At 38.3% G+C, this 18,402-nt stretch overlaps 1 protein-coding gene across 1 annotated transcript in view; it reads right to left on the minus strand.

Moving 5' to 3' along the window:
* Positions 1 to 18,402, minus strand: part of Cngb3 (cyclic nucleotide gated channel subunit beta 3) — a 198,120-nt gene that overhangs the window by 13,231 nt on the left and 166,487 nt on the right. Inside the window, 1 exon segment of the mRNA XM_029561798.1 lies at positions 15,513 to 15,631. Coding sequence (XP_029417658.1) covers positions 15,513 to 15,631 — 119 coding nt within the window.

Here is an 18,402-nt window from a genome sequence, read left to right on the forward strand (position 1 = left end):
AATCTGCTGTTGGGAAATCTTTAGGGTCTTTTTCATTGTTTGAACCCTCCCCTTTATTATTCTCTGGTGCTAGTAAGTTTTCCTCAGTCTTAGGTGGGTTTCCTAAGCATTGTCGGATGGCTGCTATTATGGGGAGAAAGGAAAGGGGCAAATGGTGTCTTTCCTGGATTTCCTTTTTACGAGCCAGATAGGCAATGTTGGTCCAGACCTCTGGATCAGAAATGTCTGCTGACAGGATCCAGGGTGCAAATTGAGATACTTCATTCCAAAATTTTGAGCTTTCTTTTTGGGAAATCTTAAGTCCTCTTGATTTAAGTAGGGCTCTAAGGGAGTGAATTTGGAGGTTTTTTTGGCATGATGCTGAATTACCCATTATAGAAAAGAAAAGAAGTGTTGTCAGTGACGTTTAATGTTCCTGGGGCAGTCTGCCACCAGGAGATTGATATGTTCTGATGAACACAAGCCTAGCTGCAGATTTAGAAGGTTTACAGGAGAAAAATTGCTTTTAAAATTTTTGTTTGTTTGTTTGTATGGCACAAGCCACCTTGAATTTTTAAGTGCTCCACAGGGGCTAGTTAATTTAAATTCTCACCTAACTGGTCTAGCTTGGGCTTGAGCACCCCAGGGGCAAGATAAGAAAACAGATTAGGGAAGTTTATTTTAGAAGTTGACTTTGAGGCTTATATAAAGATTCCTTAGAACTTTGGGGATTTTTGTTTCTAGGGGTGTTAAGATAGAAAAGGAAAGTGGGGTGAAATGCTGATTTCTAAGGGAATATGCTTGGAATCAAAATCTCAGGTGATTCCACTCAGTCCACAGCACAAGCCTGCCTGCAAGTTTAAGAAATCGGCAACCGCTCTAAGAGCATTTAACTGGTCGTTGTGTTACCGATTTTTTTTTTTATTAGAAAGATGTATAGATAGGAGGTCTTGTCTACACCCGTGAGGGCAGTCAGAGTCCGTTAAGAGGACTAAGAGCCTTCAGCTAACATCAGGGGGTAGCCCTGACCAGAAAGCCTCAGTTGCTCCTTTTTCTTTAACGGTCCCATGCGAAGACTCAGACCGAAAATGAAAGGAGGAAAAGAGGAGAGACTGCCAATCCCCAAGGGTGGGGTGGCTTAGAGGCAAAGCTGCCTTTATCCTCCTGATGGGAGGTGATAGGAAAAAGAGATTGCTGATCTGCAAAGGTGGGGATGGCTTAAAGGCAAAGCTGCCTTTATCCTCCTGGTGGGAGGTGATAGGAGAAAGAGATTACTGATGCCCTCCTGATGGGAGGGATACTCACGAACTCTGTGTGTTCCAGGAGCCGCACGTTCGGGCGCCAGCTGTGGGGGGCTCTCCCTCTCTTCGCGGGTCATTGGCCACTGGCCCACGAGGGCAGGGAGAGCAGAAGTGGCGAACCGGGTCAGGACAGCCAGTGAGTGCTGACGGAAGACAGCCCTTCCGGGGAGACTGGTCGCAGGCACAGTGAAACAGCAGTGATACAGCTCCAGACAGTGAAACAGCTCCGTTTATTAGTGGGAGAACTCGAGAATTTATAGTGTGGAGGCAGTAGCAAAAGCCTCAGTTGATAGGTGCTCATAGTATGCTTTATTTACATGTGGCAGTGGGCTCCTATCTTCCAGACTATCAGGCAATGCCTGATCATCATATAGAAAAAACCTGGGGGTAGTTTTTACTCCAGGTAACTATGCCAAAGGTCATGTTTTTAGATAAGGTCAGGCATCCGTGCTTGGTGGCACTTTCCAGGTGAGCCAGGAAGAGAGCAGGAGGCCCCCTGCTGAAAAGGGGAGTCCTTCCATTTGGCACCGAGCCCCTCGGGGCTATCTGGACATGGAGAACTACAACCCTAACAGCAGGGTTCCCCGACATGTATGCATGTATGTATTATCTATCATCTATCATCATCTATCATCTATCTATCATCTATCAATCATCTATCTATCTATCTATCTACCTACCTATCTATCTATCTATATCTACTCTATCTATCTATGTATCTATTATCTATCTATCTATCTATCATGTCTGTCTGTCTATCTATCATCATCTATCTATATCTATCATCTATCTATCATTTATCATCTATCTATCATCTATCTATCTATCTATCTATCTTCTATCTATCTAACCTAATCATCTATCTATCTATCTATCTATCTATCTATCTATCATCTATATCATCTATCTATCTATCATCTATCATCTATATCTATCTATCAATCTATCATCTATCTATCTATGTATCTATCTGTCTATCTATCATTTTAATCATCCATCTACCTATCATCACAATACTGGTCTATCACAATCATCTTTTTAATCACTCATCTACTCAGGTTCCTATTCGGTTTCCTCCTGTCTATGAAATGGAAAGACATTGGTAGGATAAGGTAGTTTCATTCACACTCTTTTGGCTTTGAATACAGAGTAATCAAGTAGTGAAGCAGGGCTGGATGGCATTAAGAAGCTTAATTTGAACCTCAGAGAACCTCTGTGAGCATGCCAAACTATAAGGGGAGAATGGAAATAACACATTTAAATGTCAAGCTATTTCGAGATTTCTCAAGCTTTAATTAAACTTGCCTACAGGTTGCACGTTTGGAGTGCTTGATGAGTTTCTGAATGGAAGAAATAGTCTGTCTGCCAGATGGATTTTGCCCAAACTCTCTCAGCAATGTTTAAAATAGCATCTTTTTTTGCCCTCTAATCCACAAAACGCTTCCCCAACATTCCACCGTGGAAAGTTTCACTCATTAAATTGCTTAGTAGGAAGGTCCCTCCCTCAATATTCACAGCTCCACACAGTTTCTCAAAGAGCCCATGCAGGAAGATAGATAGTTGAGGTTACTGTTAAATGTCTCTACTTTAAAAAGAAATGGGAACTAAGCAATGGTTCAGGAAACAAAGAAATAACTTCTAATCCTAAACCACTTCCATTTTCTGTGACCTTTGACAGTAGCTCAAGGACCGTTTTGATTTTCAGTTCAATCGTGGAAGAATTAATCCCTTACAATGTATTCACATGGTGAGAGGAAGTAGAAGAGGCAAGTTATTCAAGTGTGATATTGTCATGTGAAGAGAATGTGAGGCAAAGAACCAGATTACTATTTATAATATGTCTGCTTATGAGCAAGTTACTAATCACTTTTACTGGAAACAAAAACATCTTTTTATCTATAATAGGGGAATGATTCTCATTTCAGAACTATCTTTTTGTGGACTTGTGATATTCAATTATGAAAAAGGTGCAACTAGGTAAGATTTCTCAATGAGCTTCCTTAAGCCCTAGTTTTCAATGTATGGCTAGCTGTTCAGTTTTTGTATTGTTGTGCCAGAGGTTTGGTGCAGCATAAAAGTAGTAGTGTGAACACAACAGAGAATAGTGTGTGTAGAGATTGAGAGAGAACCTGTGAAATAGCAACTTGGACACACACACACACACACACACACACACACACAAAACTGTTGAATTAAAGTGCTCCTCTGAGTTCTTGTAATAGAAAATTCCTAAATTTGTATATTCATGCTATTTGGAAGTGGGGCCTTCGGGAGTTAATTAGGTCATGAGGACAGAGCTGCCATTAAAATAAGAAGTTTCCTAAGAAGAGCCATCATACTTGCTGTGTCTCATCATATGACAACTGGGTCATCTTGTGATACAGGAGGAAGATTCTCAGCTGATGGCACTGCCATGTTCTTGGACTTCATTGCTTGGTGAGAAATTCAAAGAGCTGAGATCTAAATGAATTTCTATTCTTTGTAAGTTATGTAGGGTTGGGCATTTTGCTACAGTAACAGGAAGTAGACTGAGATGCATAGTTTCATAGATATCTAGCATGTATCTAGCTTCTTACACTGTGGGCCACCACCCTGTATGTGGTCACATAACTGAATGTGAGGCTGTGCAAATTTATCAACAGTGAAATATTTCTGAATGTACAACAACAAAAAAATAATTCAGTCAAATGCATGTTGTTGTATCTTGTGGCTTCACTGCAGTTGCACCATAGAACACCAAATGCTGCCAGTGACACCTCTGTTCAGATTTAAGACAATTGCACGTTACCAATTACCATGTTTTTATTGTGCATATAAAGTTCTCTGCTCCTATAGAAACATAAGGATTTGATTATGGAAAACAAAGACTTTAACTATTTTCTACCCTCATTCTTCAGCATACAGGTATCAAATTAGTCTGTCTTTGGATCATATTAGAATGTTTGATTTTAAATATTACTGTTTAAGTTGCACAAAAAATGTTAAATTTTGGTTTGGGATTAAAACAAAATTTCCAGCAGTTTCTGAAATGTTCTTAAATACACTTCAGCTGTTTTGTACTATGTATTCATGTGGAACAGTGTTCTCTGCATTGATAATTATGAAATCAAAATATCCATCAACTCTGAAAAGCATTGTAGATGCTCTCTGTTCTTAAGTTTCAAATATTCAGCCAGAATTTAATCTTCTTTTATTTTTATTTATGTGCATGAGCGTATTGCCTGCATGTATTAAGTGCACTCGTGTCCTGCAATGCCCATGGAGTTCAGAAGGGGCATCAGAGTCCCCTGGAACTGGAAGTTATAGATGGTTATTAACCACCAAGTGGGTGGTGGGAATCAAACCCAGGTCCTCTGCAAGCTCAGCCAGTGCTCTTAATCACTGAGCCATCTCTCCAGGCCCTCAGAATTGATTCTTATGTAAAAATAAACAAGAACATAAATTTCATTAGTTGGAAAATTTGCTTTTACTTTTAATAAATAGCAAAAATTATATGTACACCAAAGAATTGCTTTAAAATAAATTTCTTTGATTATTAGTAACTGTTTGATCTGTATACCCATTTTATATACTTAGATACCTGGGCTCATATAAAAAGTCACAGTCTAAAGGAGGTCATGAATGGAAGTTTATAAAGCTCTGACATATGTATAATATATACATGTATATGTCTATATTTTTTTCCAGAAAGAAATGTCATATGCAGATAGTCCCTAGTCATTTACTGATTCCAAACTTTTTAACAGTGCTGCTAGGCATGGCCTTGTGTGCTGCATTTACAAGGTATAAGGATTGAGGACCCCTGGATTTGTGCAGTGCACAAGCTACACAACTCTTCCTAGCAGAGCTGCTATATTTAGAAAGCACTTACATGGGACAAAAGACTACAAAAATGCATGCACTGAATTTAGACACAAGAAAAACAAGAATGGGGACATAAGTGAGATTTATTTTAAAAGTTTAGCTTTGCTGTAGAAGTTTTTTAAATTTGGCATTAAGTCATTTATACTATAAAAATAATTTTTTGAAGATAGGCAGAAATATCTCCTGAAGGACTTAATAGATTCCATTCTGTAAAGTTGTAAAATGAGCCAAACTCTCAGAGGAGGTACAACATGGAATATTTTTATTAGAACCTCAGTGGAAGCTGTGTATTGTTCTTAAATACAGTTCAGTAACAGTAATGTTTAGAGGGAGTAGGGTCAGTCCGTAAAATGCATGCCAGATACCCAACTTTCCTTTGGTTGTTCTGGAATTATCCATGGCACCATTTAGAATATTTTGAGAAACAAATACTCTCTAAAGATTGCCCTTCTCTGATGGGCTTATCTGTTTATTTATTACTGTAGTGCTAGGGATTGAATTGAGAACAGTGAGCATGCTAAGCAAATGTCCTACCTCCTGGCTACACATCTAACTATGGAGCTTTGATTGGTAATTTTTTTGACATGAGTTTGAGGTTATGTATAGATAATTATGTTTTGGTGATCAATCATGCAGGGAAAGATTCAGAATTCGCTGTATAAATTGTAAAGAAGAAATTAATGAGACATAAATTAAGAGTATGTAGAAAGAACCCATTCCATAATGAGCTAGTTCTGAGATTATAGACATGATTAACATCTGTCCTCAAGTCTTTGTACTTAGTAGAGGAAGTGCATATGAAGACAACCAAACCAGCTCATATTAATAATATTGGTGATGGTAGCATTAATACTTAACATTATCCAGTACTTACTTTATAAGCTGGAGATTTTTCTAAGTTGTTTTCATGTATTAGTCTAATTGATGCTTTTCAGCCCTATAAGGTAATTATGGGTAACTGACTCTATGTGGAAAAAGTGAAGTCTCAGCTGAGTAACTTTCCCAAATCAATCCATAAGTCTTGACATTGGGTTATAAGCCTAGGCAGCCTTCTTACACAATTTAGAATTATTAATGCTTTGATAATTCTGGGAAATAGAAATGTTCCCTAAGATAAAGATGGTTCTAGTCTTAAATGCATTTTCTCATGTAGAATTATTCCTGCAGTAGAAATAAATCAAAATGCTATCAGTGAAGATTCGTCTCCAGTGTTGAGAAAGAGACTAAAACTTCAAATATTTGTTCTCATTAAGCAGATTTCCAAATGGGCTATATTTGGGGGCAGAAGCTCAGATCACTCAGAGGATCGTTTCTGAGATATTCTTTTATCTTTGTCAATCTTATTGGGAAACACTTTGTTCTCTGACAATTGACCAACCTGACAAAGAATAAATTTTCACAAAACTTTTGCAGGCGAGCAAATATCAGAGGATGTCCTGGGGTCACCTCCGCCTGGGCATCTTGCTCTTTGCAGATACTTTGATATTCATAAATCTATGTGCTAAATGGCAAGCACATATTAGCCTAGATTTTTTTTAAAAATATTTGAGGACTTTCTGTATACTTGATGTTAATGAAGTTGGAGAATTTAAATTTCAAAGCTATCAAATGTGTGGCCTAATTTACTTTGTTGGGTCTTGATTTTATGGTTGAATTGGCCACAGACAAGTAGATGAACAATAAAGAATCTGAGTAAAAAGTCTAAGGAAGGAGCAGTGGGAAGGGAAACATATACAGTCATCACTTTATCACCCTTTCAGGATCCAAGAAACACTTTACTATGATGCTTTAGTTAAAAACTACTTATCAAGAGCTGTAGAGTTGGCTCTGCGATTAAGAGCACTGACTGCTGTTACAGAGGACCCAGATTCAATTCCCAGCACCCACATGGCAGCGTACAACCATTCATAACTCCAGTTTCATGGGATCCAACACCCTCTTCTGACCTCTGCAGGCATTGCACGATACAGGTGCACTTACATACATGCAGGCAATACACTCATACCCACAAAATAAAAATAATAAATGAAATTTAAAACAACAAAAGAAAATTCTTATCAAATGAGCAAATACATTAGCCTGTTTCTTTGGAGGTCACAGTAGTTAACAAGGTCATACATTTGTAAAAAATTTATATATATATGTGTGTGTGTGTGTGTGTGTGTGTGTGTGTGTGTGTCTATGTAATTGGATCTGTTTCAGCGTAGTCGACTTTGTTTTGTTGATCGGACTTTCTCTCCTACTGTCAGTTCCACACTATTTCCATGATCACGTCGTTATTTCAGAATTTTTTAGGGCTATAGGAGAAGGAAAGAGGAAAAAGTGGAGTACAGATGACTTTTAGGACAGTGATAATACTCCATGCGGATACTATTGTGTGGGAACATGACCTTATTTCTTTATCCAAACCCTCTGCCTCCCGAGCGCTGGGATTAAAGGTGTGCACCACCATGCCTGGCTCAAAGCTTATATTTTTAAAAGTGTTTTTCTTTTCAAAACTAACTTTATATGTTCTTGTCTAGTGATGACATCAGTTTGGTTAGGTAGGTTGCCTATACAAAAAGACGTGGAAATTGTGGTCTAGCATCAGTTAAGTGAATTGGTCAAGAACAAATAGTCAAAGAATTTTATGATCGTGGGGCTGGGGAGATGGACTGTTCTGCAAGTATGAGGACCCTGAGTTCAAATCCCCAGAACCCACATGGCTGTTTAGCCATGCATGACTGGGCATGCCTGTAATCCCAGCACTGAGGGGCAGAGAGAGGCAGATCCTGCAAGCTCACTTGCCAACCAGCCTAGTTGAAAAGGCAAGCTTGTGGTTCAGTGAGAGATCCTATCCTAAGGCAATTGGGTAAAGAGTTACAAAGGAAAACATCCAATGTCCTTTTCTGGCCTCTGCATGAGCACACATAGACACATACATTTGCATACCTGTGCACATGCAGCACACACATAAATACAAGAGCTCTGCCCCTTCTATGCTATTCCAAATGGTGGCAAACAGCTTTGCTTTAGCATTGCATCAAGTTATTTCCAGAGAGGTCATGAGGATATTTGAACAAATGATGAAAAATGATACTGATTGTACATTCCTTCACAGGGATATGGTGAGGCATACTTTTTCTCTAAGCCTGAAAAGTGCTGTACAGCCAGGACTACACTAACCTAAGATGCAGCAAATGTGTAAGTATATTTTAAATTCAAGTTTTTGTTTTTCACAGATTTGAGGAATGAAAAGAATTGAAATGGAAAGTTTTATTTGCTAGAGTTAAATATTCTTGCCTGTCCTCATGCACAAACCTACTATTTTGCCTTTTAGGAAAGGAAGACAAAAAGAAGGAAAAAAAGAATAACAGTTATTCTGAATAAGTGTAAAAATATAGACTTAAAATAGTCCAGAGACTTAAATGTCTGCCTTGTACTACTATTTAAAATGGATAAAAAGGAAAACCTGAAAATTAGCGTTCAAAATATTTGGTCTTTTCATGATGATATAAAGTAACAAAAAATAATTCCACAGAATGAGCAGTTTGACAAAAAAGTCAGTACTTAAATATTTTTAATGAAAACAAATGATCAAAACTATCAAATTCTACCAAATAACTTGTAACAAAAGACAAAAGGGTGTCAACCAATGCAATATAGAAGGCACATTTATGAAAATGAATAGGCCCATAGGAAATTAACTCACTTAGCAAATATTTATTGAGCACCTCTTCTTTTCCAGGCACTATTTAGAGAAATTCAAATTAAAAACAACTTATTAAAATGCAAAACCAATGAGATAATAAAGCAAGGCTAGCAATGCCAAGGGAAAAGAGCTGTGCATCACTGGCTGTATTGTTCATTGATGATATTTTTTCCTGAAATTATCTGCTCATATACTAGAAGAGTTATAGAAATGTTTCTGTTTTTGACCTACTTATTCCACTTTGGGGAATAGACCTGAAAGAAACAACTTCAAAGAACAACCAAGTACCTTTATGAAGATAAATATAGACGTGCTATTTTCAGTAATGAAAAAGTGCACAAGGCTGACTCTGCATATTCATGACAAAAATGAATGTACATGTGTGCAGTCACAAGGACATATGGATCATGCATTCACTTATTTATTCACTAGCTATTTATTAGGCATATGTATAGGCCAAGCATTGTCCCAAGGGCTGGGGACAGAGTGTTATAGGACGAACTACACATGATGGCCACCAGGACCTAGGATTCTGTGCAGTGTCTTTGTGCAAACCAGAGAAATGTGGCTTTTCTGGGTACATGCAGTCCTGTGGGTATAAAACTTAGCTAGAAGAGTGCCCACCTTTGCAAAGTAAGAGCACACAGACTTGACATTAAGCACAATAACCAGGGCTCATGGCACAGGAGGAGGGTATGGGCTTCCTTCCAGCTCTCCTAGCCTTTTTAGGACTTCCTGGGGGCAGAGAACCCAGTTGACACAGCCATAAATGGTTTTCCTGGTACTTCCAATTTGAGAAGGGAGGTGGGAGCTGAAGAAATAAAAATACCAATGGATATCCAGCTACAAAGATAAGTGGTCAAAAAAAAGTGAATAAAGTTTGACAAGCACATATAACAAAGTGATCTTGGAGGTCCCTATAGTGGGGAATCCAGAAGGTCCCAAACAAGCTGGGATCTGGGGAAAGAGGACAGGAAAAGTATCTAGGCAGAAGTAATAGCAGGTGAAAATTACTCCCTATGTCTGGACAGAGTATGGCACAATCAAGGGATTGAAAAAGGGCAGCAAGATGCCTGGATTCAGCATGTAACCTGAAGTCTATAGAGAGGTAGGCAGAGCTGGATGCTACAGGATTCTGTAGGTCAGGATAAGAACTTTGTACTCATTCTAAAGAATAGCATGAAAACATTTAGGCAGGAGGACACAGACCTGATCAGATCTGTGCTTCCCAATCACTATTGCTAATCAAAGGTTGAATTGTGGAGGGTGTGGTTAGCAGACATCAAGTCAGATGTGGTTTGGACAAACCAAGGTGGCAACTAGAGAGAAGGTTATGATGCCAGTGATTTGAGACACACTTAGGAGGTGAGAGGGACAGGACTCAGAGGTGGAACAGCCCTGTTGGTGAAGTACAGGAGATGGGAGCCATATCTTTTCTTTGTCTCCACTAGAATTTCCAAAGTTAAAATTTTAACAGTTTTTGCACTGTGTTAGTTTCCTATAACTATTATAATAAATTACCAACAACTAGTGCCCTACAGCCACAGAAATTTATTTTTCAGAGTAAGTCCAAAGTCAAGGTGTCAGCCAAGCTGCACTCTTTCTGATTAAGCTACATAACTTTTGTTTCTGCCTGTCTTCAGACCTTTTCTCCAATTGTCTTTCATAAAGACACTTGTTACTGGATTCCATACCTGTTCAGATAATGTAGGATGATCTCATTTCAAACTCATCATCTTATGGATATCTTTGAACAGCACACTGTTTTTCCAAATAAGGCCATATTTATGGATTCTGAGGGTTAGAATGTGGACACTTCTTCATGGAGGTCACCCTTTATCCACCATAGAATATCATGTGAACAGTCCTTTACATGCACCAAAGTAAGAGTTACAGGACTGACCAAATACACAGATCACCATTTATATACTTCTCCGAAGAGTAATGAAGGATCTGTCTTCAGTCCCTTCCTGCTAGTTTGGATTTTACGTTTCCCTCCAAAGTCCATGTGGAAAGGATTAGCTCCTAGAGTGTCACTAAGGGGAGGCTGTACAAACTTTAATAGGCAATAGGAGGTCTTCAGGTTATTGAGATTGTGTCCCTGAAGTGAACTGTGGGTCACTAGCCCCTTCCTTTTCTTTCTTTTTTAGCTCCCTGGCGACGAAATGAGCGGTATTGCTCTGCCGCGTGGTTCTGCTATGCTGTGCTATCTCACTGTGGGTGTAACTGCAACAGGGCTCATTGGCTCTGGACAAGAAATCCCCAAACCGTGAGCCCAAACGAAAGTTGTCTCTATAAGTTAATTATCTCAGGTGTTGTTACAATGAAGGAAAACCAACACACCCACTAATCTCAAATAATTGCCAACTCTGAAAGACAATTATTAGTCCTGTGTAGCAGTTATGTACCATAGTGTCCTGTGAATACTGTCATCATTGGACTTGATCCAACATCTAATCACTTGGCATTGACACTTCCATTGGTTTATCTCACTTGTAGGTGAGGTTCTTAAGCGAGAGACTATTACTTGGTCACTTTTGTAGCTTTATGCCTGCCTGAATCTGTCAAAGAAGGAATATCACATTATGCTTGTCTGGAGTATAATTTTTTCTTTATAATATCACAATTAACTATTTCATTAACTAAAAAAGTGCTGAATCAGTGATGTAATTTTTTTATTTTGAATGCAGGCAGGATAGAAATAAAACCCACCATGTACTGTCCAGTTTTCATATAGCTGCTAGAACACAACGAAGGATAACAGCTAGTTCTTAAATTTTAATAGCGCTATCTCTTGAAAACCTGTCTGAACAAATTAACTATAAATTTGTGGTAACTGCTGTAATAAAATAAGTGAAATAGCTTGGAAGCAAAGAACAGGAAGTGAATATTTGTTTAGGGGTGGTGGAAAGAGGGCTTCAAAGGGATAGCATTTGGATTAGTTCTTGAAGGATGAGTGGGAGTCTTCCAGGGGAGGGTGTTCTATAGTGAGACATGTACACTAATCATTGCATTTCACCTGGACGTTTAAGCCTTGGAATTGAAACTTTCATTACTGAGGCGCTGGAGGCAAGCAATTGTTTCTTACTTACTTCTGGGCCTTTTGGCAATCCTATTTGGATCATAACAGCCAAATGAGGGTAAAAATGGAGTTATTTAAAGAAAAATGTGATTTTAGCAGATGTAGAAGGCAGATAAGAAGTGGTTAAATCCACTTGGTAAATAACACTTGACACTAAATATAATAACGGAGTCAGAAACACCATGAGGCAGACCTGGGTCTTTCTTTTAAGAAGATGGTATTAACACTTTCCGGATACTAACTGGGAATGTGGTCTGAATTTTCTCCATGACAGGCTGTAAATTTATATTTTAGCCAGGGCTTTGCACTTTTGGATTAATATACAATGTCCTTGAAATTCCTCAATTTTTTTGTTTCCTACATTGTCTAAGAAAAAATAATGTAAAAAGCTACATGCCAGTGCTGGATTCAGTTCATTTTAACAAAGGTCACAGCATGTTTGAGTAGTAAACACTATTATGAGATCTTTCAAGTATCTGGATGTTTCGCAGATATGCCTCCATCTGAAATAAATGACTGTAGCCCAGGGCTGGGGGACAGGTGTGGGCCTGTGAAGTCCACGAGCGTCTGGGAAAGGCAGATGCATGCATCCTTTTTTTTTTTGCCACAGCCGAAAAGTAAATTAAAACAAAGACCTCCTCTTTGCTTGAATTAAGGAGACTGTCAAGCAGGTTTAGAGACTGGTTCCTTTACTGATTTTAACTGGCTTTAGAAATCCAAATGGGTAAGAGTTTTTTTTTAGAAATTGCTGTGAGGAATGCAGAATTACTTTTAGCGCTAACACAGCAGCACCTGGATTCTATTCCTAGTCTATTTCCTCCTGTGATGATAATATCAGCAATTAATGTACTTGTATTTATAAAGCTTTACTTTTAAGGGAATAGAGCCCTTGGGAGAGATCAGCTAATTAATTTTGGCAATGTTTCAGATTAGATTTGTTGCATATTTTATGACCTTGAAGATGAGTAATTATTAAGTTACAAAAATATTAAATTACTTTTGAAAGCACTCCTAGTAAGGAAGTAATGGAAAATAGGCAAAGAATATAGTTTTGTAGATTTTAACAAGTGTTTTCACCTCTGGTTCAGAGCAGGCTTCTCAAAGATGTTCCTATCCAGTTGTTAAGGAGGGGGAAAATATTAAGAAGTGAAGTACTGTTATCAACAGAAAAATAACTGCTTTAGCGTTCTAAGGAAACATTTAAAAATTTTTATTATTTTTATTTTATGTGTATGCATGTATTGCCTGCATGTAGGTAAGTGCACCTGTGTAGTGCAGTGCCCACAGAGATCAGATGGAGTGCACCTGTGTAGTGCAGTGCCCACAGAGATCAGAGGGACTGGAGTTATGGACAGTTGTTAGCTGCCATGTGGGTGCTGGGATTCAAACCAGGGTCTTCTGCAAGAACAACCAGTGTTCTTAACCACTGAACCATCTCTCCAGCCCCGTTAAGGAAACATTTATGCTAATAAAAAGTCATGTGAAATTTTTCTGTTCCTCTAAAATGAAGATAACTTCTTAGTACTTGTCAAATCAGAGATTGGTTAGATGCCTTTCTTCTGTAGTGTGATGGGAAGATCACTGAACACTGATCCATGAAGACTTAAGTTTGAGTGTTATTTGTCACTCATGGTTTGTCTTATCCTGGACAAGATACATGGTACTTTGAAACAGCAATTTTCTCCATATGAAATAATTAATAGTTACTTGACACTATGCTATTCTCTCTCTTTAAGAATCAGCTTCTGGGGCTGGAGAGATGGCTCAGCAGTTAAGAACACTGGCTGTTCCTGCAGAAGACCTGGGTTCAAATCCCAGCACCGACATGGCAGCTAATAACCATCTGTAACTCCAGTTGCAGGGATCCAGCACCCTCTTCTGTCCTTCGTGGGGACTGCACAACATGGGTGCACTTACACACACACACACACAGACATAATACTCATACATGGAAAATAAAAATAAATAAATAGAATCAGCTTCCTAGTTCAAGACACCATCATCCTTTACTGGAATCAGTGCAAGTGAAATGTAGTTGGTTTCTGTGTCACTCTTGGTCCCCTGTTGTCTCTTTTCAGGTATCTGTTAGAGCATTCTTCATGAAATCATTGATTATGAAACTCTTTTACCTAAAACCTTTTTGCTGGCATCCATTCACGTTGAGAACATGGCTCAGATTCCTTACTATGGTCTGAGGCCTTGCATAAACCTAGCTGTTGCTCACCTCTTTGGCTTCATTTTGCCAAGATGTCCTTCCTTATTTGCTGGGCACCAGCGATGATGATGTATCTGTCCCTTGACCAGATGAGCTGGTTTTACCTCTAGGCCTTTGCTGTTCTGAAGGAATCTTTCCCATTGCTAAATGGTTCCATATTTATTTATTGTTTCAAATCTCAGGTCAAATATTTTCTGGTAAGAGTGGTCATCCCTGACTATATCTAAAGTAATTTTCTCTTTCAGTTTCTTACAATCTTTTGCATTCACAGCATTTCACAGCAGAAATTTATCCTATTTAGTTAATTGTTTAACTACTGTCAGTTTCTCCATGCCAGACTGTAAGCTCTCTGAACAGCAATTTCCCTGTTCTTATTATAGTGCATGCCCAGACTTTAGAGTGATACTTGACAATCACTAGCATGCACCAAGCACTTGGTGAATATGTTTTTGGGTGAATAATGGATATGTTTAAATAAATGCAATAATGCATTTGGAATTGTTAGCCCAGAACATATGTGAATTCTATATTTTTTCTCTTGGGAATTTCCCTATTCCATTCTATTTTTTTTTTATTTTTTTGGTCTTTTTGAGACAGGGTCTTCCTGTAGCCCCAGCTGGCCTGGAACTCACTATGTAAAGGCTGACCTTCAATTTACAAAGATCTGCCTGCTCTGCCTCCCAAGTGCTGGGATTAAAAGCATGTGCCACCATGCCTGGTCTGTTCTGTTGCATTCCATTCCATTCCAATTTTCTTGATCAATAGGAAACAATGGTAACAATACTTAATATTTAGGAGTTTTAATAGATACTAAGTATTTTTAATCAACTAATATATTTAGTAACCCTCTAAGATATGTGCTAATATAATTGTTAAGATGAGAGCACTGAAGGAAAGTAGTAAGGGTCAAATAAGGAACAAAGAGAATAGATGGTGAAATTAGGGTGTAGACCGAGGCAACCTGGACTCAGAGCTATGATCATCTTACTAACCTGGTCAAAACCCCTTTGCTAGCCTGACCCAAAAGTCTTCCAACTGTCTGACAAGTCTCCCATTCCATTTTTTCCTATTCATCTACTAATTTGCATTCATCCAACACACACTGAGCATCATCTACTGTTGCCAAGCACTTACCTAGGTCCTAGAGCTAAGGAGCACAACAACCCACTCCCTTTCTTCTGTTGTTTTGAGGGAATTGGTAAGAAGGGAAAGCTAGAAATGTAAATATCCAAGTTTTTCCAATGCTTTCAGCACAGTATCAGACTTTTGATAAGCCTGAATAGAAATGTACATTTTATATTTTATAACCTACCATTGTCCTTTTACAATTTCCATTCGGAAATGATGGACTTAGACATTTATGAGGTGAATTTCAGATACCTGATTTCTCCCAACACTGCTTAAGCTTTCAGAGTAACCAGAACTTGAGAACCATCAGGGCCTCTAAGAACTTGGACTTCTCCATGCTTGATGATGTACATCTCCTTACCAATTTCTTCCTACATGCCATATAAAAAAGATAATTGTAGTCATTTTAATATTGACAATTATAACCCAAATGAAGAAACACAATGGAAGCAGGAAACATCACTATAAAAGTAGTTTCGGACATTGGTTAGATGCATTGCATGAAAGGAAATGGTTGGAAAAATGATTCTTTCCACCATGTGACTGCAAGCTATCTCCAGACATGAGAAAATATGTCAGGCAGCATACTATCACAGGAGTGGACATGGGCAGAGAAAGTAGGTGATCACAAGTGTAGTTGAGTCTAACTTTGGTCACCATTGCTCTGCTCTAAAGAAGGTGCTTTTTGTAGCCAAGGAGCCTGAATTGCAGCCATTCAAAATCAAGTCTATCTTCTGCCTATGTCACTGAAGTATGATTTGGGGCATAGGAGACTTTTAAGCTATTATTCCACATTGAGAAAAAGTGTCATTGCAATGGATTATTTTTACTAAGTTCTTGTTTGTATTAGAGGACTTTTGGAGCCAGAACAATGACTAAGAACTTAACTTTCGGAAAATTTGCATAGTCACTGGTCAATGTTGCCATTTTGTACACCCCAGGCAATATGGAGGTACCAGTCTGTCAGCGTTTTTAACGTAAATGTATTGATTTTTTTATGTATACTTAGTACCTAAACTGGAATCTGAACTATACCTGGTCATGTAGCTATATAACCAGCTCCATTTTAAAACTATGAAGCCAGGCTGGGGAAATGACTCAGTGGATAAAGTACTTGTTCCATAAACTTGAAGACTGGAGTTTGGATCTCCAGAACTCACATAAAACAAGGTAGGCATGACAGCCCACCTGTAATCCCAGTACTTGAGAAGCAGAGACAGGATTCCCCAGGGCACCCTGGCTGACTAGACTAGCTGAGCTGGAGAGCTCCATGTTCAGTAAGAGATTCTGCCTCAGTAAATAAAGTTGAAAGCAATCAAGGAAGATCTTTGATGCCAACTTCTGGCCTCCACATGCACATTTACACATAGGCATGCTTATTTTTACATGAGCCCCCACATACATGAGACCATCATATAAATGTGGATACATACTTTGCACACATACTCTCCCCCCAAAAGCCTCAAAAAGCAGCTTTGGATTCAAGATTCAGATGGAGTTCTAGAAATTGAGATACTTTGCTCATGTCTTTGTGGTTGACTAGAGAGGCGAATGTATCCATGTAACCCTTAGAAATGTAGGACTGAGGGTGCCTGTGCCTGGTTTATTCAATCTTTCCCATGTACATCTTCTAGTCAATACCCCTAGCTATATTCTTTGCTGTGATAAATCATGTAAAAATAAGTATTCACATTTATATGATGTTCTCATGTATGTGGGGGCTCATGTAGAAAAAGCATGCTATAAATCTATCATTATGTTAAAGTATGTCAGTACTCATAGTAAATCAATAGACTATTACTAGCAGGTAGATTATATGGCCTTTGGCCACATCTTATGACTCCAATCTCTAGAAAGAATAAACATGTCTTACAAAAACCTCAATGAAATTTAGGTCAAGAAAGACTCTTAGATTCTAAGATTTATTTATTTATGTAAGTGTGTGTGTGTGTGTGTGTGTGTGTGTGTGTGTGTGTGTGTGTGTGTTTGTTCATGTGTCCTCAGGCATACAGAGCCTAGAAGTTTTGATGTCCTCTTCTATAGCTTTCCACCTACTTCTTTGAGGCAAGGACTCTCCTTGAGTCTTTTTTTTTTCAGCAAGCCCCAGTGATTCTCTTGTTTCTACCCTGCTCAGAGCTGGGGTTACAAAATTGGGGCTGAGATCTGAACTCTGGTCTTCATGATTGGGCAGCAATCACTCATAACCACTCTAGTCCTTGGTGATTAGACTCTAAATAGGCCAGTTTAAATCATATTTGGCATTGCTTTGGTAATAGCCCCTATAGCATGTCAAAATAAGTAGGGTTTTGATCACTGAGTTACTGTCTTCTCCAAATTTCATTTGCTGGAAACTTAATCTTCAAATTCATAGGTTAATGGTATTTGTAGGTTGGGCCTTGGAGGTGATTAGGTCATAGGGGCTCCGCCTTCATGAATAGGTTAGTGGATTCTCACCAGAGACAATGCTTTATAAAGGCTAGCTTTCTATGAAAAGTTTGTTCTACCTTGTCATGTGATGGACTCACTGAGAAGATCCTTACCAGATGATGGTTACATGACCTTGAACTTTTCAGCCCACAGAACCATGAGTTAAATAAATATTTATCCTTCATAAATTGTCCAGGGTGTAGTATTCATATATAATAAAAAAATTGGACTAAGATTTAAAATGGAGCTGAATACAGTAATTCACTCTTTTGTTTTGAGAGGGGACTGGGTTATTTGAGTTAGCAAACATTCCCATCACCCATACTTTCAAAGGATTAGAATACACTAAAATCAACTCAAAGTTAAACTACACCAATTATAGTTTATGCTCTGACTGAGGCAATGTCTACTTTGTTCCAGTGCTGAGCATAAGGCATGATGTATAGTAGGCACTAGATTATGAACAAAGTAAATGTAATTTAACTGTAAGTTTTGAAGTCCTTTGATACATAGGGCTATTTTTTTTTAATTTTTAAAAATGATTTATTTAATAACAACATACTTAGAAGAAGCATATCATTACAACACAATTGACATATTCAATAACGGTTTCCTGAGGTAGGATGCATCTCTTTCAAAATTGGCTGTAAATTTTTAGGTTTACAGTTGAATTATTACAGTTATACAATATTGTACTCAGTATAAACCCTATAAG

Source organism: Nannospalax galili, unplaced genomic scaffold (genome assembly GCF_000622305.1).
Source record: "Nannospalax galili isolate Female #2095 unplaced genomic scaffold, S.galili_v1.0 scaffold934, whole genome shotgun sequence".
Classification (NCBI taxonomy): Eukaryota; Metazoa; Chordata; class Mammalia; order Rodentia; family Spalacidae; genus Nannospalax; species Nannospalax galili.